This window comes from Pristiophorus japonicus, chromosome 7, assembly GCF_044704955.1.
Source record: "Pristiophorus japonicus isolate sPriJap1 chromosome 7, sPriJap1.hap1, whole genome shotgun sequence".
Classification (NCBI taxonomy): domain Eukaryota; kingdom Metazoa; phylum Chordata; class Chondrichthyes; family Pristiophoridae; genus Pristiophorus; species Pristiophorus japonicus.
This window is the reverse complement of record NC_091983.1, coordinates 17,057,176-17,082,192: the sequence shown is the minus strand read 5'-3', so window position 1 is coordinate 17,082,192 and position 25,017 is coordinate 17,057,176. Positions and strand designations below refer to the sequence as shown.

The window sequence follows — 25,017 nt, the reverse complement described above, 5'->3', positions numbered from 1 at the left end:
ATGATGAGGTGGTGGAGGTGATGAGTTTCTGCAGTGCATCTTATAGATGGTACACACTGCAGCCACGGTACGCCGATGGTGGAGGGAGTGATATTGGTGTAAGATATATCTATTGTATGTTGAAACTGCTGAGTGAATTGCAACACTTCATCTCAAGGTACATTGAAAACTCCTATGTTGAGCTTCATCAGTGTGAAAACCCATTGGCCCGGAATTTCCTAGAACTTTTGGCATAACTATGCCACAAGAACTCCTTCCCACATCCAACTCATTCCTCATTGCGCCTTTCTCAAGGAAATTCCTGTGTAACAAGTTTACACCAGTTTTACGCTGAAACATTAGTAGGTGCAAATTTCCTCGATCACTACCAGCGAGACACATCATCTAAAACCCTCCGCTGCTAATTTACATAGCTCCACCCCAGATAAATGACAAGCTCGCGTCAGTTTCCGGCTTTCCCATCAGCAGCACGCTGGCACAGATTTATGTCCAAAATTTCAGGCGCAGCACGGTTCAAAGTCACCTGATATCGGCGCACTTGAGACTTCTGGAGCTGGATTTTTATTGGGCTTGCACCCAGGAGAGCGATTTAGGTTTATGTGGGGTGAGCAAGGTATTGGGAATGTTTTTTTTTTTGTTTTCTTTGGCGATTTCTTTTTCCAGGGAAGCCTCTCAGGACGCTCCGAGGCCGGATTTTCAGTAGCTCAGCCGACCTAGTGCCCTAAGAGAGTTGTGGAACACCTCCCTTCGCACTGTACTCCAGTCTCACGGCCCAGCTGGTGAATTTGGTGGCTACAGATGCAAACAATTTCCTGCCCCGCCGCCATTATCGCCCGAAAAAGCCTCCAACTGAAAATCCAGCCCCAGAGTTTGGTTACGATCTTCTTTGCAATTTTTTTTCAAATTTATCTTACCAAGACCTGCACTGCACTTAACCAAAGTGCTTTTAGTCGCAATGCGCCCAAAATTCTTCGGACTCCCTACGCACCACAACGCATTCAGAAGGATTAAACAGCTGGAATCATCTTCCCAAAGGGTATTGCCCCGTTCCTGCAACAGTTGCAAGTGAGAGTCGCTGGGGGGGAATTTTAACCATGAAACTAACCGAAGTCGGGTGTAGTGCTAGTTTAACATCCGCCCAATTTTGCTCTCCATTGGAACCAATGAATAATAATATTGGGCGAGGTGTAAAACCAAACTTACTCCCGGTCCCATGGGATTCCCACCCGCTGAGATAGGTTAAAATTATCCCCATTGTTTTTCAGTCTTCCTGCACTCTGTCACACTCACCAGTTGGCAGCTCTGCAAGAGCCACGAGGAAAACCGGGAAACGGAAATCCCCTTGTGCCTCTCCAGTACACGCGCGATGAAATGGAACATTCCCAACCCGCATAGCCAACCCAAATGGTCTATTTACCCCACCCTCCCCCCCCGCCTCAAATCTGGCACGCACAAAGATTATACGTGATGTTCCAGTCATGTTAATTGGCCCCAACCCCTCTCCAGCCACCTAAGAGAGACCTGTAACCCTGGCAGTTGTTTTTAACCTCATTGAATCTCCAGCTGGAGTAACAACGGCGGAAGTTCTCTGAGAATGGATGTGAAGCTCTCCGCCCCGTAAATGGAATGAACCATTCCTCCAACCCGCCGGCACTGTTTTTTTTCCAGCTCCACCCATTCGGTGGACACTTAAAGGGGCCGAAATTCGGTATTGTCGTTTTTGAGGCGGTGACACCGGCTGAGTGCTGATTTTAACGCCAGGCGGTAGGTACCGCCTCAAACTGCAAAATTCAGTTGTGCCACCCAAAGATGAGAGAGGAGCACCAAAAGTGGCATTGGACACTCATCCTCGGGCGTCAATGGAGCGACATCTCAGGAGGCCGACCGAGTTTCCCGACGGTAGGCTGCTGGCATGCGAGTTTTAAACCAAAATGAAGATTAAGAAAGTTTCCCACACTTTCCCTCACCCACACCCAACACTTCCCCACCGGTCCCATTAATACCTAAATGCCAAGCAGCATCGATCACTTTGACTGACCCACTTCCTGCTCCGAAGAATGCCGAAAACAAATCTACAGAGGAAAAGAACTCACATAGGCCGCTGCCTGAATTCTTCCCCACAACTGAGATGGAAATTCTCGGCCCTAAGAGGGAAGGCCCCATCTGACCTTCTAACCCCCAGCCAAGCCCCCACAACCAAAGTGGAACCTCATGACTCAGAGAAGGTAGGCGGGTGCGCTGCAACTCCCTCACTGAAACAAACTAATACTCAGAGAAGGCAGGGCTGAGCCTTTTCCCCCCATCCCCACCGAGATGAAAATTAAGCCCTTCACGAAGATAGGCCAGTTCTCTGCAACCTGTTTACATCGGATTACATAGGATATAAGGCACAGAAACAAGCCATTCGGCCCAACCAGTTCATGCCGGCGTTTATGCTCCACTCGAACCTCCTGCCGTCTTTCCTCATCTAAATCTATCCACATAACCCTCTATTCCTTTCTCCCTCATATGCTTGTCTAGCCTCCCCTTAAATGCATCGATACTATTCACTTCAACCACTCCCTGTGGTAGCGAGTTCCACATTCTCACCACTCTTTGGGTAAAGAAGTTTCTCCTGAATTCCCCCACGGTAAGGTGAAATTCCAGGCCTTGGACAGAGGAAGGCACCTCTCTGCCTCCTATGCACTCGGAGCAATTCACTGCAACCCTACCCCCATTTGGGCTGAAATGCACAACCCTTATAAATAAAGATAACTCAATTCTCTACCTCCTCCTCCTCCCTTGCTTCTGGTTAAAAAAAAAAAATCACTGTAAACCCCCTCCCCTCGCTGAGATGAAAACCCAGGGTCTGGGAAGAACCACTGTTAAATGCAACCTCACCAGCCCCCAGCTTAGAGAAAACCTCACTACTCCACACTGTCCCTTATGTTCCCTCCTCATGCCTCTCTCTTTTCCCTTCCCACCTCCCCATCTTTCTAACCCTTGGTCCCCCTCCCCCTCCCTAACTTCATAGAATAATACAGCACAGAAGGAGGCCATTCAGCCCATCATGTCTGTGCTGGCTCTTTGAAAGAGCTATCCATATAGTCCCACTATTCCCATAGCTCTGCAGTTTTTTTCCCTTTCAAGTATTCCCTTTTGAGAATTGGGTCTAATTATCCCCCACCATCTAACCCTGCTTGACCTGAGTACCGCACTTGGGTTTGACTCCTATTGATTCGTATTCTTTAAAAATTAAATAGTGTTCTGTTTTTCACAGGGTTCGGGTAGATGTACAATACCTTAGAAACACTGATGTAATCGTTTTGCTACTGGTATAAATTGTGTCGTGTGATTAATTTCTCTGCATTGTTTATTGTATTTAATTTTTAATACAGTTTGCTGATCTAATTGACACTACCTAAAAAATATCTGTGTATATGATAAATATGCAGTTTAAATGCAATTTTAAATCCATTAAGAAAATCTGTTAGTGGATAATGATCAGTAAATAAGTAACATGATTCAAACTGATAGTTAATCAGTTCTAATACTGTATTTGTGATGTATTTTCAAGGCTAAAAACAGAACAAGTAAAGTTAAAACTCATTGCTTCTATTTATAACAGAATTTTTTTATGACTCTGAAATGTAACTGGAGGGTCAATGCCCATAGTGCAGGACACTACCGAGGTTCAAAGATCCAGATCATAGAATCAAATATCACAGAAGGAGGTGATTTGGCCCATTGAGCCTGTGCCGGTTCTCTGAAAGAGTTGCTCACTTAGTCCCACTCCCCTCTTTTTCCCCCCATATGTTTCCTGCAAATGTTTCCTTTTTAAGTAGAGATCCAATTCCCTTTTGAAAGTTACTATTGAATCTGCTTCCACCACCCTTTCAGGCTGTGCTTTCCACATCATAACAATTCGCCGCATAAGAGAAAATGTCCTCGACTCCTTTCTGGCCTTTTTGCAAATTATTTTAAATCTGTGTTCTTTGGTTACTGACCCTCCTGGCAATGGAAACAGTTTCTCTCTATCTACTCTATCAAATCCCTTCATAATTTTGAACCTCTCTATTAAATCTCCCCTTAGCTTCTCTGTTTCTAAGCAGAAGAATCTCAGCATCTCCAGACTCTCCTTATAACTGAAGCCCCTTATCCCCGGTACCATTCTAGTAAATCTCCTCTGTACCCTCTGCAGGGCTTGACATCCTCCCTAAAGGTTGGTGCCCAGAAATGGACACAATACTCCAGCTGTGGCCTAACCAGGGACTTATAAAGGTTCCTTGCATTTATACTCTCTGCCTCTATTTATAAAGCCCAGAATTCCATATTCTTTTTGAACGGCCAAATCAACGTGTCCTGATGCCACCTTCAAAGATTTGTGATGATTCAGGAAGTAGCAATGAACTGACATTAAGCTTGAGTCTGAAAAGTCGGAAGCTTGTACAGGGAAGGGAAGATTGAGATGTGTTAACTTCTTTATTAATCTCGGTTATTTATGACGTAATCAGTGCCTCAGGCGTTTTACGAGTGTTCTCAGGTGAAGGGTAATGTTATGAGTTCACGCTGCCAGGAAGGAGCCTTCTCCATCAGCAGCAACCACCAGAACCTCTGGTTCAGTCAGCCCATGACTTCCTGACCATTAATCTAAATGCTCAGAAAATCCCGCACAGGCCCGAATTTACGACGTTGTGTCGCAGTGAGCAAGAATTTGGTTGTGCAGGTATGTCGGATGTAAGCGTCCACTTAACTAAAAGGCTCAGGGATTTTTCAACCCAGTTCACAGTGAGCTTGGACTATCAGCACAAAAGCTGCTTCTTAGTTTTGCACTTAATTTGAAAACACATTCAGCCGAGCCACGGGACAGCTCATGTGGGAAGTGGAAATGTCGCCGGGTGTAGAAAGGAGGTGCTGCTTAGGTTTGGAGCCAAGGCACACTGCCGTGACCAATGGATGAAGCTTCACTTTGCACTATTAGACCTAGGCCATTCAGGGGTGATGTCAAGCAATGGAAACAGTTTCTCTCTATCTACTCTATCACACAAAGGGCAGTGGGAACCTGAAACTCTCTATCCCTCAGAAAGCTGTTGAGGGTGGGGGGTCAATTGAAACTGGGATTGCTAGATTTTTGTTAGGCAAGAGTATTAAGTGTTACGGAATCAAGGCGGGTAGATGGAGTTAAGATACACATCAGCCATGGTCTAATTGAATGGCGGAACACAATCGAGGGGCTGATTGGCCTCCTCCTGTTCCTATGTTCTTGCATTATATTTGACCTGGAAGTCCTTGATTAGGGCCCTGAGTGAGTGAAATGGGAAAGGTTCCATTTCCCAGTGCTAACAAGCCTCACCAGGGATATCTTTCCGAACTGTGGCAGAGTGCCTTGCCCGACACCGACACCTACTAGCGAGCCTGCCAATTTCTGATATGCGCTACCGGCAGGTGAAGTACCCCCCCTCCTGCCCTGCCCACAACCCCACCACTACGAGCCGGCACTTGGAGAATTACCCTCACCAAAAAAAACTCACAGTAAAGATGTGAGCAGAAAGAGAGAGAGAGAGAGAGCGAGAGAGAGAGAGTCTGACATATCCCTTCATTCAATATCACATAAATGTTACAATATATTTCAATGTGCTTGTCTATTTGGAAGTCTATGGTTGCTGTGGTCTATGTCCCATATGCTCATCCGCTCAGAAACAGAAAGGGTGAGCGGCTGGCCTGGAGAAGTCTTAGTCTGACCTCCATTCAGTGCAGGAGTGGATATGAAGTGAAGGTGATGTATTGATTTTATTGATTATTTCTGGGTTGACAATCCTCTGTTTATACAACCCAGACATGAAATGGCAGATCTTGATGTCGTGTCTAATTTACACTGATTCCTGTCTTGTACCTTTGGCAGGGCCCACCTGGAAAAGACGGCATTCCTGGTAAACCTGGGCTAAAGGTAATTTTAACTTTACTCTTTCAAATACTATTGTTGCCTTATGATAGTTGCAATGATGGAGGAGTGCAGTCCTCATTTTAAGGTGATTTTGGAAGGAACGTTAGACGCTAAATTCGGCTCCTTGGGGCCCGGTTTAGTTGGCGCTACGGCTGCTGATTCGGGTCCAAAATGGCGTCTGAAAAGCGTGCGCACACTTGTGGTGTGGTCTGCACCAGACACCATTTTAGGTAGGTCGATAGCACGGGCACTGAGAGTGTGCACCAGAAATATGCAGAGTACGCAGATTCTGATGTCAATCTGCGTGCAGCACTGATTTAACGGTAGCGCTGCCATTTTCGACCTCAATCTTGGAGCTGGGACCCTCTCTTAACCTCGCACAGCTGAACATGTGTTCAGCAGGTGGAAGGACCCCTTCCAACGCTATTTAAAGGGATCATAACCTGCTTTCAGGTTAGCTGCTGATGGATTTCTACTGGCTGTTGGTGAGTTTGTAGAGGTGTTTCTTGGTTTGGTGTCTTATTTGAAGTTGCTGAAGTGTCCAGGGAGTGGTGTGGCAGGTTGCTGCAAGGCTTATGCTCAGACCAGTAGCTCCCAGATATGGGTGCAGTAGATTGTATCCTCCCCTGGCCTGCAGCATGACAGGGAGAGTGAGCAGAGGAGGCCATATCCACCCAGGGTCTTCAGGGAGAAAGTCTCCTACCTCAACCTCAGTGAGAAACAGTGCATGCGACGTCTCTGCTTCACTAAGGAGGTGCTCACTGAAAGCTGCCCCCTGTTGCAGGCAGAACAGCAGCTTCAGAACTGGGCAAGGGCAGCATTGCCAGTGACTGTCAAGGTGAGCGTGGCGATGAACTTTTGTGCGTCGGGGCCCCTTCCAGGCTGGAGCAGGCGATATTTCCAACATCTCCCAGTTTGCCGTGCACTGTTGCATAAAGAAGGTCACTCTCTGTATGCAAAGAAAGATGAATATATTTCATTCTCTCTGGTCACAGAGAAGCAGGCGGAGCGAGCACCTGGCTTCACCTAGGATAGCAGGCTTCCCCAAGGATGCCATTGACTGCACACACAAACACAAAAGCAAAATACTTCGGATGCTGGAATCTGGAATAAAAACCGAAAATGCTGGAAATGCTCAGCAGGTCAGGCAGCATCTGTGGAGAGGAGGCAGAGTTAACGTTTCGGCTCGATGACCCTTCATCAGAACTGCACACGTGTCGCTTTGCGGGCACTTGAAGATGTATCACAACCAGAAGGTTTCAGCTGGTATGCGATCATACTCTGTGCATCATGCAGGTCAATGCCCGGTATCCTGGCAGCAGCCATGATGCCTTCATTCTCCGGCACTCCACTGTACCATCCGCATTTGAGCCACCACAACAAACCAGAGGGTGGCTACTGGGTGACAAGGGCTATCCGCTGACCACCTGACCCATGACTCCGGTGCACAACCCATGCATATGTCGGCAGCATACAGATAAATCGCTTCTCGGCCTTTTGGCTAAGATCATGCGTAACTGACCTGACAGGGGAGTAACCATGACCCCAACGTGGTTCTCCCTGGATCAGGAAGGTGGTTCTCCTATGCTTTTTGGAAATAGGAGGTGGGTGGGGTGGTTTGACCCATCCACCTCCACGGAGGTGTGTGGGGGGCCTGACCCATCCACCTCCATGGCACGAACCTGGTATTGCAGTACTTCCAGGAACGGTGCAGTGGCTCTAGGCCTTTTGGCTAAGAGCATTGGCGCAGAGTGATCCTTGATGTGTGCAAGGTGACCTCTGGCGTTTGTGATTTGACAAAGAATTGGAAAGATTGGCAACGAATAAAAAGAAATTAAAATTTAAAAAAAAATACAGATAATGAAAGCCATTCTGCCACACGGAACCTGATAGGGCAGACCATTGGTGTGCTTAAACAACGCTCCCGCTGCCTGGACCGCTCTGGAGGAGCCCTGCAGTACTCGCCAGAGCGGGTCTCAAGATTCACCGTGTGGTTTGCTGCATGCTCCATACCCTCGCCATCATGAGGGCACAGCCCTTGCCACCACGTACACAGCAAAGAGCTGAGGAGGAGGAAGAGGAATTGGAGGAGGAGGAGAAAGAGGAGAAGGAAGAAGCGAAGAAGCAACTCAGACAGCCCCTTTCTGGCTGGGCTGTCCAGCATTGAGGCAAATCAAGATCGGAGGCTGGGAGGCGACAGTAGGCCATGCTGCCCTCTGTTTCCACCTCAATCCCGATCGCTTTGAAGCGGGTTAACAGAGGAAAACCCAGGCTGAGGTGTTCCATCCACCTTTTGGTCTGAGGTACGGTGCACAGCATAGGAGAGAGGAGTAGAATGGGTAGAATAAAATGAAAGTACAAATAAAAATAGGATGAGCGCTTTCGCATGCCGGGGATTGGGCGCGAGTGACATTGAGTTTTTATATCAAGATCCCATTTCCCACGGCAGACGATGAATTTTGTCACCTGTGAGGTGGATTACCTCGGGTGTGGATGCCAGAGAGACTGAGCAGGATTAACTGCTGAGAGCACTGTCAGCTGACTGACAGGAGAGAATAAAGACTACATTGGGGGAAATCTTGGGGCCAAGTGTTTGCAAATTATAGGGGGAGAAATTCGGGGCATTTGCGGCTCTCGTTCGGCCGTTCACAGGACGAAAATTAAAGGGGAGCTGGGGAATGTTTGTTTTAAATGGCCGCCTTCCTCGTCGATCGCAGGGTCCGTGCTGCAATCTGGCAGACAGCTGCTGCCGCGGCATCCCACTCCCTGGTGGTCCAGGGATGGCCCAGTTTTCCGCCCGCAGAGTCGTCAGCTTGGCCCTCCCCTTGAATGCAGCGCAATATTTTGCGCTCCACTTGCTCTCAGGGGCAGTAGGCCGAATATATGCCGCGGGGCGCGACTTCCGCGCCTGGCGTAGGAACTCCCGTCCCACGACCGTTAACGCCCCTGACCAGGGTGGTGCACAATCTCGGCCCGATAGACTGTATGTTGGCTTGAAGTTATATATCTCTCTAACGACCAGTCAAAAAGAAGGGACTGGAATGCAGTCCTTACTGTTTTTGAATCACAGTCACATGATTGATAACTTACGTGGCATAACTTTGGTTAGTCTCAACCTAAATCCAAGGGTTGTGAGCTCACAACACTAAACTAAGTAGAAATTCCGCAGAGAGGCTACTGTTGAAATGGTGCAATGGGGGACGGGCAGGGTCGGGTCGGGACGGGACGGGACAGGACTGGGGTAGACGGCGAGGAGTTGTTCTGAGGTTGGGGCAGAGTAGAGGCAGCTTTACTCTGCACCTGATCTGCCTGCTGCGGAAGTGAGTTCTCTTCCCCGACATTAACATTGGAACCTACTAGGGGAATCAAGGGGTATGGTGAGAAAGCAGGAATGGGGTACTGAAGTTGCATGTTCAGCCATGAACTCATTGAATGGCGGTGCAGGCTAGAAGGGCCGAATGGCCTACTCCTGCACCTATTTTCTATGTTTCTATGTTTCTAAAGGCCTGGGCAATGCATTGAAACCTCAGTAATGGCTCCACAGAATGGAGAGGTCCAGGTTCGTGCCCATGTGCCTTACACATGCCAATTTCTCGATCTCAGTCACACTTTATGGCCAGCAATTTCCTCTGAGCTGCTCCTGCTCCACAACCGTAACATCAGCCGATGAGCGGTGGAAACCAGGAGGCCGAAATTGCCCCTTTCGTTAGGGCCTCTGTCCACTGGAAAGCGGCAGTCAGGGCTCGTTGCGGAATGGCCGCCGTTCGCGCAATTGCCCCCAAGCGTTTTTCCGGCAGTGACCATATCGGCCCCGCTCCCCACCCCCCCCCCCCCCCCCACTTTCGCCCCACTGCTGCCGAAGCTTCCTAAGTGTGTCGTCAGCCGTTGTTCCGCCCCGGAAGCGAAATTCAGCTGAGAAGGTCTTCTGGCCGGTGCTCCCCAACAGCTTCTTCTGTCGGTGCACTGTGTTTGAAATGGCGGTGCGACCGCCATTAGAGAGGAGGGCGACTGCCAGGTTGGACCCGACAAATATACCCCCCCCGGGTTTGGCCCGGCCGAAACCCTCCCTGGTAGCCCAGTGGACCTAACAAAAATAAACACAGTGTTATGTCTATAGTGTACTTATGAATGACTCCACGAAGCAATGTGTTGCACTTGAACTGTAGTGACCTTGGTCCTTTATTCCAAACTCCAGAGTGCTATGCAAGCACGGTGCGCAGCCTTTTATACAGGGCTCTGCCACCAGGCCAGGAAACCCCCTGGTCTCCACCAGTTGCACCCTCTAGTGGTGCCAGCATGGATGTACACGGTGTGAACCTTATTGACAGTACATCAGGTAAACAAGTCTCCACCTTATACAATCTCACAGTGATTACACATAGGGTACATCCATAGTCAGCATATACAACATCAAATATGCCCCCTGGGTTTGGCCTGGCCGAAACCCTCCCTGATGGCCCAGTGCACCTAACAAAAATAAACGCAGAGTTCGCAGTGGCCCTCCCCTTCAACTGAAGGGATCAGCACCACCTTCTCATTGGCAATGAGGGATGGGCAATAAGCGCCGGCCTTGCCAGCGACGCCCACATCCTGCAAATTAATGAATCAAATAAAAAAATTCCAACCCTCTTCCAGCAAAGCAACGGCGGAGGCAGAGTGGGAGCAGCTCCGAGGAGGTACCTGGCCTGTGTGTGAGATGCTGAGCAGAGGCCAGGTGTATCCCCAGAGCGAGGACGGGAAATCAGAGAGAAGTGTCGCCCCCATGTCTCTCTCACCCAGTAGCCAGTTTCTGAGCGCTGATGGCGGAGGGTCAGATGTCCTGTTGGCCTGGGATAAGACCCAAGAAAGGGCAAAACCAATCAGGAAATCTGCAATAATGCCACTACAGTACAGAGCCAAGTCCATACTAAATTAATAAAGCTATGTGTACCAGGAATTATTTACCAATTCTGCACAACAGAAGGATGATTCTCTTGAGCAATGAGGCACTGCGTGAGGTATGATGTAAGAACATGAATAATATGTCAGACTTTACTTTAGCTCAGTGCCTCTGGGGATAGAACACATTGCTGAGAAAACATTTGACAAGTACCGTCATCTATCTAATTAACTTTCCCACTCTGTTCTATCATATGTCCCTTGTACAGTAATTACACCAGGTACATTGCCTAAGTGGTTGTCACACTGCTTGTATTATTTTGACCCTGGGCTTATTTTTACTGAATCATATTGAAGCTATCTTAAAATGGGCTAAGTGCGATTTAGGAATATGGGCAGCAGAATTTTGGATGAGCTCAGCTCAGTAACGTGGGAGGTCGGCCAGGAGAGCATTAGAACAGACAAGTCTGGAGCTAACAAAGGCATGGATGAAGCACAGCCCCGAAACTATTGCTGACATATGTTGCTTGATGCAGGAAGATGCGTTGCCAGGGTTAAGAAGAGGAGCAGCATTATCAAATGGAAACCACTGAATTAATATGTCACGGGCAGGTTCCACTGGAATCAATTGCTGTGCCGCAAGCTGCTTTATTTGTGTTGTGACCGCAGATCTTTCTGGAAGGCTCACACGAGTTGGCCATTGATTATAAGCAGCAGAAAAGGCCGCTTTTTTTTCATAAAGCGCCACCTCCCCTTTCAATTTCACCCCGCGAGCGGCCTATAGCTCAGTACGTGCCCCCTGAAGCTGCCGCAGGCATCTCTCGGTGCAGGTACAGGGGGCGCTCCTGAATTTTTGCTCCAGGGCGAAAATGGGCCGCTGCGCACGGTGATGACATCATCATCGCCGGCAGAGCGGGGCGTTACCGGTTACCACCGCTAAACTCCCACCGAATTTTGCGGGAGTCATTAGTGGCGCTGCACCTGAACGAAAAATCATTTCCCCCCCGTTAGTGCCCCCCCTAACGCCCCGAATTTCTCCCCCTAGATTCCTTAATTTTGTCCAAGTCCAGTGTGGCAGAATTGCTTGAAAGAAAGGAAGAGAAAGGACTTTTATGCCCCAAAACACTTCACAGCCAATGAAATACTTTTGAACGTTTTCACTGTTGTAGTGTAAGCGACCAGTTTGATCGCAGCAATCTCCCACAAACATTATTAATAAGATAAATAACTGGATTATTAATGTAGTTTTAGTAGTGTGGATTGAGAGATAATTGTTGGCTAAAACACCAGGTAAACTCTCTTGATCTTCTTTGAATAGTGCCGTGGGATTTTTTACATTTAACTGAGAGGGAAGATGGGTCCTCAGTTCTCACCATGTATTTCAAGTACAGACCACAACATCATTCTTTCTGTTGTAAATGCTAATATGTTTCCACTTTAATAATTCTGCGCTAAATGGTGGTAAATAAAGCAATTATTCAATTATGAGGACAGGTTGCACTGACTAAGCTTGTATTCCCTTGGGTTAAGGGGTGATCTAATTGTGGTGTTTAAGATGATTAAAGGATTTGATCGGGTAAATCGGTCAGGTGAGTCCAGAACAAGGCGGCATAACCTTAAATTTACAGCTAGGGTGATGTCAGTAAGTATTTCTTAACACAAAGGGTAGTGGAAATCTGGAACTCATTCCCCGAGAAAGCTGTTGAGGCTGGGGAACAATTGAAAATTTCAAAATTGAGATTGATAGATTTTTGTTAGGCAAGGGTATTAAGGGTTACGGAACCAAGGTGGGTAGATGGAGTTAGATCACAGATCAGCCACGATCTCATTGAATGGCGGAACAGGCTCAAGGGACTGAATGGCCACCTCCTGTTCCTATGTTCCGAAGTGCTACCAATCACCTTTTCAAAAAAGCACCATCTCCATTCTGATACAGTTGCAGGACTATATCTGTGTCAGGGAAGAATTAAGGATAGCTTCCAGTGACAACATGTGCAATACCTTAAACCACTTCATTGAAATACGTGCATGCAGTGCATAATAAAGGCTGCAGCATTTACGGCAGGTCTTGGTGACTATCTTCAAATCATGATATTTCTTTCTAACTTCCTTTCAAATCCTGAGGGTTTCTGAGCTAGTATGGACACACTCAGTAATCCATACCCAAACATTCTGGACCTGAACTTGGCTGCCCCACAGTTCCTGAAAAGCTCATCCTGCTTTTCCAGGCACCCATCAAGAACAATGGGACCACAGTCAGAACACCGAGGTGGGAGTAATTGTAACCCAATCCTCCTGGCAGCAAACTGGCTGGATTGGATCAGCCAAACGTTTAACACCCTGCCTGATTTTTCTCTCCATCGAGACCATTAGAACATAAGAAATAGGAGCAGGAGTAGGCTATTTGGCCTCTTGAGCGCACTCTGCCATTCAATAAGATCGTGGCTGATCTGATCTTGGACTCAACTCCATTTCCCTGCCCGATCCCTATAAACCTTTATTCCCTTATCATTTAAAAATCTGTCTACCTCCACCTTAAAAATATTCAATGACCCAGCCTCCACAGCTCTCTGGGGCAGAGAATTCCACAGATTTACGACACTCTGAGAGAAGAAATTCCTCCTCATTTCCATTTTAAATGGGCGACCCCTTATTCTGAAACTATGCCCCCTGGTTCTAAATTCCCCCACGAGGGGAGACATCCTCTCTGTATCTACCTTGTCGAGCCCCCTCAGTATTTTATATGTTTCAATAAGATCACCTCTCATTCTTCTAAACTCCAATGAGTGTAGGCCGAACCGACTCAACCTTTCTTCATAAGTCAACACCTTCATCTCAGGAATCAACCTAGTGAAACTTCTCTGAATATAAAATTAGGTAGGCTGTAAAATGGACAGTCGACCCAATCCTGTCAAAATCAGGCCGGGGGCTGGGTTAGGTTAAAGTTACCCCCACTCTTCCACCCACAGCTTTGTGAATAATATGGGCAGCCATTTCCCCATGCGTTCTGATTTCCTCATTGCACAGTTGTAATTACAGCTTGATTGGAAGTCCTGATGTCTACGCAGCGCGTTAAAGCTCATTAGTATTGTGTTCCTAACACAGATGAGGCTGCACACAAGGAAGTTAAAGTAACAGTGACCTCAGTCTTTAATAAGACACTCCAGAGTGAGGAACAAGCCTTAGGGGCTGGCTTATATACAGTGCTCCCAGGGATGCTGGGATCCCTTGGGACTTCAGGGGATGAGCTCCCTGGTGGCAGAACATGGGAGTGCATGCTTTACAGATACACAACATCACTTCCCCCCCCCCCCCCCACACCCCAAAGTCAAAGTGAAAACTATTTACAAGGTGAGGCGGTCGGGAGCTTTTCTTTCCCTGGTGGACCGCCTCGGTACAAATGTCTGTTCTGGTGTGTTGGCTGTGCCCTCGCTGGGCTGGCGTGTTGTTGGCCCTGCAGGGCTGCTAGGTGAGCCTGGCCTTGCTGGGCTGTTGGGCATGATTGGTTCGATTTCCTGGTCCGGCATGGTGTCGTTGATCCTTTGGGTGTGTGTTGTGGGCTCGAAAAAGGTGGTGTCTGCTGTGGGTTGTTCAGGGCAGTCTGTGAACTGCAGCCTCGTTTGGTCCAGGTGCTTTCTGCAAATTTGTCCATTGTCTAGTTTGACTACAAACACCCTACTCCCTTCTTTAGCTATCACAGTGCCTGCGATCCACTTGGGACCATGTCCATAGTTTAGCATATACACAGGGTCATTCAGATCAATTTCCCGTGACAGTGGCGCGACCATCGTTTACATTTTGTTGCTGCCGCCTGCTCTCTACCTGATCATGCAGGTTGGGATGAACCAGTGAGAGTCTGGTTTTAAGTGTCCTTTTCATGAGTAGCTCAGCCGGGGGCACCCCTGTGAGCGAGTGGGGTCTCGTGCGGTAGCTGAGCAGTATTCAGGACAGGCGGGTTTGGAGTGAGCCTTCTGTGACTCGTTTGAGGCTCTGTTTGATGGTTTGTACTGCCTACTCTGCCTGCCCATTGGAGGCTAGTTTAACCGGGGCCGAGGTGACATGTTTGATCCCATTGCGGGTCATGAATTCTTTAAATTCGGCACTGGTGAAACATGGCCCGTTGTCACTGACCAGTATGTCAGGCAGGCCATGGGTGGCAAACATGGCCCTCAGGCTTTCAATGGTGGCGGTGGCGGTGCTTCCCGACATTATTTCACATTCAATCCATTTTGAAAAAGCATCCCCCACCACCAGGAATATTTTACAGAGAAACGGGCCCGCATAGTCGACATGGATCCTCGACCATGGTCTGGAGGGCCAGGACCACAAACTTAGTGATGCCTCTCTGGGCGTGTTGCTCAACTGAGCACATACGCTGCATTGCCGTACACAGGACTCTAAGTCAGAGTCGATACCGGGCCACCACATGGCTATTGCTTTCATCATTACTATACCCGGGTGTGTGCTGTGGAGATCCGAGATGAATGTCTCCTTGCCCTTTTTTGGTAGCACTACGCGGTTACCCCACAACAGGCAGTATGCCTGAATGGACAGCTCGTCCTTTCGCCGCTGGAATGGCTTGATTGGCTCTTGCATTTCAACGGGGATGCTGGCCCAGCTCCCATGCAGTACACAGTTTTTTTACTCGGGAGAGCAGAGGATCTTGGCTGGTCCAAGTCCTAATCTGGCGGGCCGTGACAGGGAATTTATCATTTTCAAACACTTCCATGACCGTTAACAAGTCTGTGGGCTGCGCCACCATCAACAAGTTTGCAGGCTGCGCCATTTCCAACCCCTGTGGTGGGCAGTGGTAGCCGACTGAGAGCATCAGCACAGTTCTCAGTGCCTGGCCTGTGGCGGATGGTATAGTTATATGCTGATAGTGCGAGTGCCCACCTTTGTATGCGGGCTGAGGCATTAGTATTTATCCCCTTGTTTTCAGCGAACAAGGATGTGAGGGGCTTGTGATTGGTTTCCAGCTCAAATTTGAGGCCAAACAGGTACTGATGCATTTTTTTTACCCCGAACACACACGCTAATGCCTCTTTCTCAATCATGCTGTGGGATCTCTTGGCCTTAGACAAGCTCCTGTAGGCATAGGCGACAGGTTGCAAATTCCCCACAACGTTAGCTTGTTGTAATACACACCCGACTCCATATGGCGATGCGTCACATGCTAGCACAAGTCTTTTACACGGGTTGTACAATACAAGCAGCTTGTTGGAGCATGAAATGTATCTGGCTTTCTCAAAATCAATTACCGTATATACTCGCGTATCCTACGATCTCACGTATCATGCGACCCCTAAATTTTCGTCCCCAAAACATGATTTGATCATATATCTCATGTATCATGCGAGTCACTTTTTTGAGATACCAGATGACACTAGGCTAGGCTTTCAAACAAGTTTAACAAGTACCCAACACGTAACAAGTACCCTAACACATAACAACGATCGAATACAGACCTTAACAACCGAATCATGAAACGAAAAAGGATGGTTGAACGATAATGGCTGCAAGATTTGGCTGAAGAGAGTTTGGGAATCAAGAGCAGGTGGTTTACGACGCCAAAAAAGTTTACTTGTGTGGGATATGTTTAGGTCACATCGAGTGGATTCTGTTGTGAAAGCTGTTCGCGAATCGAACACCGATATAGCAATCATTCCAGCTGGCTTGACTCGCGTCGTTCAGCCACTTGACGTATCCATTAATAAGCCATTTAAAGACAATTAAAGAAAGAAATGGAATGACTGGATGATGGAAGGAGAGAAATCATTGACGAAGGGAGGGAATATGAAGGCTCCGGATTTGCCTCTACTGTGTTTGCGGGTAAAAGAAGCATGGGCTGAGATAGATGGAGATTTGATTGTTAAAGCCTCTAATAATGCAGCAAACTTCAGAGGGAGTTGTGGGTGGCGATCTCTAGACCACAGCAAAGATACAGTACAAGTGACAATAGAGGCTGCAATCCAGCCCAGGAGATACCTGCCGAGATTCAGCGTGGATACGGTCTGCTTAACAGCCTAACCGCCTAATCTTGGCCAGCACTTCACACCCGCAAATTTTGTATCTCGCGTATCATGCTACCCCCCAAATTTAGGTTACAATTTAGGTCTTCAAAAGTCGCATGATATGCGAGTATATACGGTACTTGTTTTTTCCCCCATACCCAGTTCTCACCTTTGCACAATAACACAGTTGGGGCTCTGAAAGGGTGCTTAACCTCGGTAGGAAGTTACCAAAATAGTTGAGGAGTCCCAGGAATGACCGCAGCTCCGTGACGTTCTGTGGCCTGGGCGCGTTCCTGATAGCCTCTGTCTTGGTGTCTGTGGGCCAAATGTCGTCCGCCGCGATCTTTCTCCCCAAAAACTCCACTTCTGTTGCCATGAAGACGCATTTCGACCTCTTCAGCCGCAGCCCTATGCGGTCCAGTCGCTGGAGGACCTCCTCCAGGTTTTGTAGGTGCTCGGCGGTGTCCCGACCCGTGACCAATTTGTCGTCCTGAAAGACCACCGTGTGTGGTACCGACTTGAGTAGGCTCTCCATGTTTCTCTGGACGATCACTGCAGCCGACCGAATTCCAAATGGGCATCTGTTGTAGATGAACAGTCCCCTGTGCGTGTTGATGCAGGTGAGGCCCTTCGAAGACTCCTCCAGCTCCTGCATCATGTAGGTCGAAGTCAGGTCGAGCTTGGTGAAAGTCTTGCCTCCTGCCAGCGTCGCAAGTAGGTCGTCTGCCTTCGGTAGCGGGTATTGGTCCTGTAGCGAGAAACGATTAATAGTTACTTTATAATCGCCGCAAATCCTGGCCGTGCCATCACTTTTGAGTACTGGAACAATCGGGCTGGCCCACTCACTGAATTCCACTGGGGAGATGATGCCCTCGCGTTGCAGCCTGTCCAGCTCGATTTCCACTCTCTCCCTCATCATGTGAGGTACCGCTCGCGCCTTGTGGTGAATGGGTCGTGTCTCTGGGACCAAGTGGACCCACACCTTCACCCCGGAAAAGTTTCCAATGCCTGGCTCAAAAAGGGAAGGACATTTGTTAAGAACCTGGGTACATGAGGCCTCATCGACATGTGATAGCACTCGGATGTCATCCCAGTTCCAGCGGATTTTGCCCAGCCAGCTCCTTCCAAGCAGTGTGGGGCCATCGCCCGGGACAATCCAGAGTGGCAGTTCGTGCACCGTGCCCTCGTAGGTGACCTTGACCATGGCGCTGCCCAGGATAAGCTCTTTGGTGTACATTCTCAGTTTGGTGTGGATGGGGCTCAGGGCTGGTCTGAATGCCTTGTTACACCACAGTCTCTCAAACATCTTTTTACTCATGATGGATTGGCTAGTGCCAGTGTCGCGTTCCATGGCTACGGGTAAGCCATTCAATTTTATGTTTAGCATTATAGGTGGACATTTCGTCGAAAATGTGTGCACCCCGTGTACTTCAGCATCTGCCTCCTCTCTCTGAGGCTCGAGATTGCTTTGATCCACCATGGACCAATCTTCCTCAGTAACGTGGTGGTTAGCAGGTTTTGCAGAGCTTGCAGCTTGTTTGCAAGCTTGTTGGAGGTGCCCCATTGTTCCACAGCTCTTGCAAACATACTCCTTTGAAGTGGCATGAATAGGCTGAATGGAAGCCTCCACAACACCAACAAGGTGTGAATTGCCTTGCATTCATCCTTTGTTGGGAACTCTGAGTCATCTGGGTCATCTGAGGCCTGCTGGCAGTTGCAGACGCATGGGTTCTGCCCTGTACATTTCTGCTCGCAAACACAGTTCCAGTTAATTTATGAACATTGCTAGCACTTGTGTGCTGAGAGATTTATTTGGTGTTATCACTGGTGGACATAAACACCTGTGCTATTGCAATGGCCTTACTGAGGGTCGGTGACTCTACAGTCAAAAGTTTTCGTAGGATGGTCTCGTGGCCAATGCCCAGTACAAAAATGTTTCTGAGCATTTTCTCCAGGTAGCCATCAAACTCACATTGTCCTGCAAGTCGCCTTAGCTCGGCGATGTAGCTCACCACTTCCTGATCTTCAGATCGCTGGCACGTGTAGAACCGATACCTCTTCATCAGCATGCTCTCCCTCGGGTTAAGATGCTCCCGAACCAGTGTACACAGCTCCTCATATGACTTATCTGTGGGTTTCACCGGAGCCAGAAGATTCTTCAAGAGACTGTAGGTCGGTGCCCCGCAGACTGTGAGGAGGACCGCTCTTCTTTTTGCAGCGCTTCCTTCTCCGTCTAGCTTGTTGGCTACAAAGTACTGGTCTAGCCATTCGACATAGGCTTCCCAGTCCTCACCCTCCGAGAACTTCTCCAGGATGCCCACAGTTTGCTGCATCTTTGCGTTGGATTCGTATTCTCGTCGCCAGTTATTGTGTTCCTAACACAGGGAGGTTAAAGTAACAATGACTTCAGTCTCCCAAGGGATGCTGGGATCCCTTGGAACTTCAGGGGATGAGCTCCCTGGTGGCAGAACATGGGACTGCATGCTTTACAGATACACAATAATTAGAACCTCGCAGAGTACAGGGTAATAGTGTTTAAAATTATGTAAAGGAAGGACAGGGGCTCTGACGAAAGGTCATCGACCTGAAACGTTAACTCTGTTTCTTGCTCCACGGATGCTGCCTGACCTCCTGAGTATTTACCCTGACCTCCTGAGTATTTACAGGGCTTTATGTTTTATTTCAGATTTCCAGCATCCGCAGTATTTCGCTTTTGTTTAAATAGAGGCAAGATTGTTCCAGTAGTTGAGAGGTCATGAACGTGGAGCCATAGGTACAAGATTAAATCTAAGAGATTGAGAACATACACAAGATATCCTTCTTTACACGGAGAATAGTGAGGTTGTGGAATTCACTTTCAGGGTTAGTGAATGGAGGCAAAAGGTCAACATTCATGATTAGATTGGAGAGACAGATGAAGGAAAAGGGGATCCGGGGATATGAGAATAGGGCGGGTAATGTGATTAGGACTATCTCTCATATGGAAAATAAACTCCAATACTGATTGGTGGGGGTAAATGGCCTGTTCCTGTGTTATAACTTCTTTGTATTTCTAGCATTCTTATGAACTGATTGAACCTGTTTACAATATAGACAATTTATAGCTGTAAACAGGAACCAGGGTATAACGTATTTGCTTCAAGGGTTCTTTGCTTAAGCTTTCATCGCAACACATTGTATTAAGAACTAATTGGTTTATTAACAAAGGTTTAACAATTACACTATACATTACCAGTTCATTCACATGCCTCATCATGGATGACCTAGAGCCAACTGACTGGGGTTTTATTGTGCCTTGTGAACATCACATGACTGGCTAGGCCCCTCATAATGCAACAGTTCTACAACTATTTTTGTAAAACCATAAATCAAATGCCCCCTTATTAATGGAGGGGCACTAAAACCGACAAATAAATCAACTAACTTTTTGCCATAACTTGGTTCAAATTTAAATTTGGTTGCCGGGGGTGATGATGCACTCCAGTCCCTCCGGCGCCCACTTCTCGCGGAAGGCCGCGAGCGTACCGGTGGACACCGCGTGCTCCATCTCCAGGAACACCCTGGCTCGGATGTAACCACGGAAGAGAGGCTGAACGACCCCCTTGACCGTCCGTGAGCCTACTCACAGGTGCATATATTACACAGGGCAGCAATCCAATTTGGATGACTTGGCTCCACTTCCACCGCAAACAGCTTATTGCAATGACATGAATTTAAACTGGGTCTCAGAAAGCAGCAGTGACTTACCTTGCCCTCCAATATACGCCGTGGCAATACCGAAAATTAAATCCCCAGCTCCTAAAAGAAAGCAACCTAGCTGCCTCAGTCCTCCTGCTCCTTGCCAGTAATTTCCATGGGGGATTTTCCCGATCATCTGCCCTAACTTGGGCAGGAGATTGATGGAATCCCCGGAGAAACACCGGGAAAGTTACTGCAGGAAATGGGCAAACCCGAGCGGAAATTTCAAGCCCTGGTTTCCACTCATAAAACAAGCACCATGGTGCCAGTAAGCTCCTTAGTTGAATTATAGTGTGGAGTGCAGTGAGGTGGAGGGGGGAAAGAGAGGAATGGGAAGGTCAGCGATTAAAAATCTCTCGGAACAATTTACTACCTGCAGGAATGAGAAACCAGTTTAAATATTTCCCTTTCTCAGCCGCAGAGGTTGTGTGGCATTGCAGGAACATAAATCTCCTCATTAAAAAGGTCCCTACGCTGTTAAGTACCAGCCCTAACTTTCTGCGGTGAGCTTCATTTGTTTTAACAGCGCAAATTCAGCACTTTCCTGAAACTGACAGGATGGTTGAGAGCGAGTTCCCGTTTACACAAGGTTCACGGCAGAGCAGCGCAAATCGTCCCTCAGCTTGTGGCGAATTGCAACTCACGGGGTAACTCTTCCTCGCCATAAGTTGCTTGAACAATTTACACACTAATAACGCTGTGTGCCATTAAACACGCTGGTTCTTTGCCAGCAAATTCTGGCCCTTTATTATATCCCTATTGAACAAAGAGGGCTCTCTGCAAAAAAGAGAGATACAATCAGGTGTTACATGGACAAGGAACTGTGAGGTGGAATCTCAGCAGGGCTTCTCCCGATGTCCACCGAAACGTTGGCGGAATCCCCCATGAAAAATGGAGCACACGGCCGTTTCTCCGAGGTCGCTACCGATCTCCCGCCAAGGTCACAGCGGGAGGTTGGGAGAGTTCACGCGGAAAGCGCCGGCGGCATTTTTTTTTACTCTTTCTGAAAATAACGAAGGTTAGCCAAACAATTCCACTTGGCAGCTGCCAGACCGAGCGGTTTCTGTGTGTTGGGAAAGACCAACTCTGCACTGTCTGCACCAACAAGGTTCGACAAACGGCAGCAATGTTTGCATGCCGCTGATACCTGTCATTGTTGATTCTTTCACAGGGCGATCCGGGAGTTCCGGGAAAAGACGGGCTTTTGGGAAGACCTGGTGAAAAGGTAGAATGGGCTGATTGTTCAGATCGATGGAATACATCGAGGTGTTTGTTGACAGCCCAGGGACTCCTCTGGTGCTGCAGGGGCAATGGCATTTCACGGCTGGGCCCTGACGGACACTCTCCTGGTGGCAGTAATCCTGCTGGGAGCCCACTGTGCACGAGTGACCCCTGACCCAGGGAAATGGGTCACAGGTGGGGCTGAGTTGAAGATCTGCGTGGATGTCCCGTCCGACTACTCCTTAGATCATAAGAACATAAGAAACAGGAGCAAGAGTCGGCCATATGGCCCTTTGAGCCTGTTCCACCTTTCAATATGATCATGGCAGATCCGATCATGAACTCAGGTCCACTTCCCTGCCCGCTCCCCATAACCCCTTAATCCCTTCGCCCCAAAGAGGAAGAATCCAGCCCATAGTTTCACTAGGTCAACAAAAGAATAGAACGCGTAGACTCATTGGACAACCAGACTGGTCCAAAGTGGACCAAAATTCAGATATTTTGTGAATTGATGAGAAATCAGTTATGTGGAAAGACTCTATAAACTGGGTTTGTTCTCCTTAGAGCAGAGAAGGTTAAGGGGTGATTTACTAGAGGTATTCAAAATTATGCGTGGTTTTTTGACAGAGTAAATAAAGGAGAAATTGTTTCCACTGGGAAGAGGGTCGGGAACCAGAGTGCACAAATTTAAGGCAATTGGCAAAAGAGCCAGAGGGGAAGTGAGTAGAAACATTTTCACGCAGCGAGTTGCTATGATCGGGAATGCAGTGCCTGAAAGGGTGGTGGAAGCAGATTCAATAGTAACTTTCTGAAGAGTATTGAAGGGAATAGATTACAGGGCTATGGGGAAAGAGCAGGGGAGTGAGACTAATTGTGTAGCTCTTTCAAAGAGCCGGCACAGGCACGATAAGGCACAGGCACCTTCTGTGGTGTATGATTCTATTTTGCTAATAAACCAAATATGGGTTTGACTTAAGTTTGTAAAATGCTTTGAAGGTTTCCCTTTAAGAGGGGTCAGTAAAATGGTTGCCACTCCCAGTTCCATATGTTGATGCTTCACCTCTGCCGGGCTTCCCAATTACATTCTTACCGTTCGTCAACCTCAAACTCGGCTCAGATTTCTATCGTGAAACACTTGGATATTTAAGGTTAGATTCCCAAGCTAAATCCTTGTCTCCTTGTTTAGGGAGATCCAGGTGAAAAAGGAGAAGCTGGACTTCAAGGAGAAAAGGTAAGAACAAATGTTTTCAAAGTTTAAATAGATTGCTATTGTGACCCAGTAATTCATGGAATAAGGCGACTTTCCCACATGCAGATTGTTGGGCCTTCAGGTCTGGGGGAAAACTCTCTCTCAAAGCATAAAGAAGCCCTGGAATGAGAAAAGTCTGTTGGCCTATCAACTAAACTCCTTCCACATGTCTTTTGTACAATCTGCTCAGTCATGAACTTTACTCCACCCATTTAATCTTCTGAGGAAATCTTCTGCAAACTCCCTCACAAGAGTCAGTCATGGCTCAGTTTGTCGCACTGCAGCCTCGGAGTCAGAAGGCTGTGGGTTCAAGCCCCACTCTAGCGACTTGAGCACCAAATCTAGGCTGACGACTAGATGGAGCGCTGTACTGTCGGAGAGATTGTAAACTGAGGCGCCCCTGTCTGCCCTCTCGGGTAAAACATCCCATGGCACTATTTCGAAGAAGTGCAGGCGAGTTATCCCCAGTGTCCTGGCCAATATTTATCCCTCAACCATCACTAAAAACCGATTATCTGGTCATTATCACATTGCTGTTTGTGTACAAATTAGCTGCAGTTTGTTTCCAACGTTACAACACTGACTTCACTTCAAAAAGTACTTAATTGGCTGTAAAGTGCTTAGGGACATCCTGAGTCTGTGAAAGAAGCTACATAAATGGAAGTCTTTCTTTTTAGGTGAAGGGGATGTATAAGTAGTTATTTCTTTAATTGTGCAGATTATAAGCTGTTCTCAGTGGAATACTGCAGGGATTGTTGCAATGCTCCAACACTACAGTCAAAGCGAAAATCTATTGGCTCTTTTCCTATCGCATTCCCTGGTGGTTGGTTGTATTATCTCTTGCTGGTGCATGTGAGGGGGTCACTGAGAGGGGTCTTAATAGTGTCACCCTCAAGGTTGAAGCAGCTGTGGAATATGGAGTTTGTGACATTGTAGAACAGGGGACACTTGACAGGAATGTGCACTTCCTTCAAATAGCGTTGTATTTGGATTTCCCCTCCCCGGTTTATTGGACATTCTCCCTCACCAATGATATCTCCGCAAGATCCTACAAATCCCCTGGGAGGTCAGATGCACCAACATTAGCGTCCTCGACCAGGCCAACATCTCCAGCATTGAAGCACTGACCACATTCGGTCAGCTCCGCTGGGCAGGCCACATAGTTCGCATGCCAGACACGAGACTCCCAAAGCAAGCGCTCTACTCGGAACTCCTTTACGGCAAACGAGCCAAAGGTGGGCAGAGGAAACATTACAAGGACACCCTCAAAGCCTCCCTGATAAAGTGCAACATCCCCACGAACACCTGGGAGTCCCTGACCAAAGACCGCCCTAAGTGGAGGAAGTGCATCCGGGAGGGCACTGAGCACCTCGAGTCTCGTCGCCGAGAGCATGCAGAAATTAAGCGCAGGCAGCGGAAAGAGCGTGTGGCAAACCAGTCCCACCCACCCCTTCCCTCAACAACTATCTGTCCCGCCTGTGACAGAGACTGCGGTTCTCGTGTTGGACTGTTCAGCCACCTAAGAACTCATTTTAAGAGTGGAAGCAAGTCTTCCTCGATTGCGAGGGACTGCCTGTGATGATGGGGATGTGGAAGTGCTGACGAACCAGCAGCAGCTTTCGCTGGAGACCCATGACCAGGGCAGAGCTAGATGCTGAGTGCTGTGCTGACACAGTGCCCTGCATGTTGGGAACCAGGACCATTACTACTGCTCCATGGTGTAAGTGTTGGTCATAAAATTGCAGCTTCAGTTGATTATATCTGGAAGTCTGGGAGAAATCCCACAAAACGGTATCTTCTTGGAAGTTTATCCGTGGCTCGTTGCCTCCCTTCGGAGATTCGGTGGACACGCAACAGCAATTTGCATTTGTATAGCTCATTTAATACAGTAAAACGTCACAAGGTGCAAGGAGCGTGATCTAACAAACTTTGACACCGAGCCATATAAGGAGTTATTAGGGCAGAAGGCCAAAAGCTGTGTCTTAAAGGAGGAG

The 25,017-nt window shown here is 48.0% G+C and overlaps 1 protein-coding gene and 1 pseudogene across 1 annotated transcript in view; both read left to right on the top strand.

Annotated features, from left to right (window-relative positions):
• LOC139267082 (collagen alpha-1(XIX) chain-like) overlaps window positions 1-25,017 on the top strand; it is a 679,874-nt gene that overhangs the window by 481,323 nt on the left and 173,534 nt on the right. Inside the window, exons 22-24 of the mRNA XM_070884859.1 lie at window positions 5,882-5,926; window positions 21,725-21,778; window positions 22,961-23,005. Coding sequence (XP_070740960.1) covers window positions 5,882-5,926; window positions 21,725-21,778; window positions 22,961-23,005 — 144 coding nt within the window. The remainder of the gene's footprint in view (window positions 1-5,881; window positions 5,927-21,724; window positions 21,779-22,960; window positions 23,006-25,017) is intronic.
• On the top strand, window positions 7,405-7,642 carry LOC139267556 (U2 spliceosomal RNA; annotated as a pseudogene).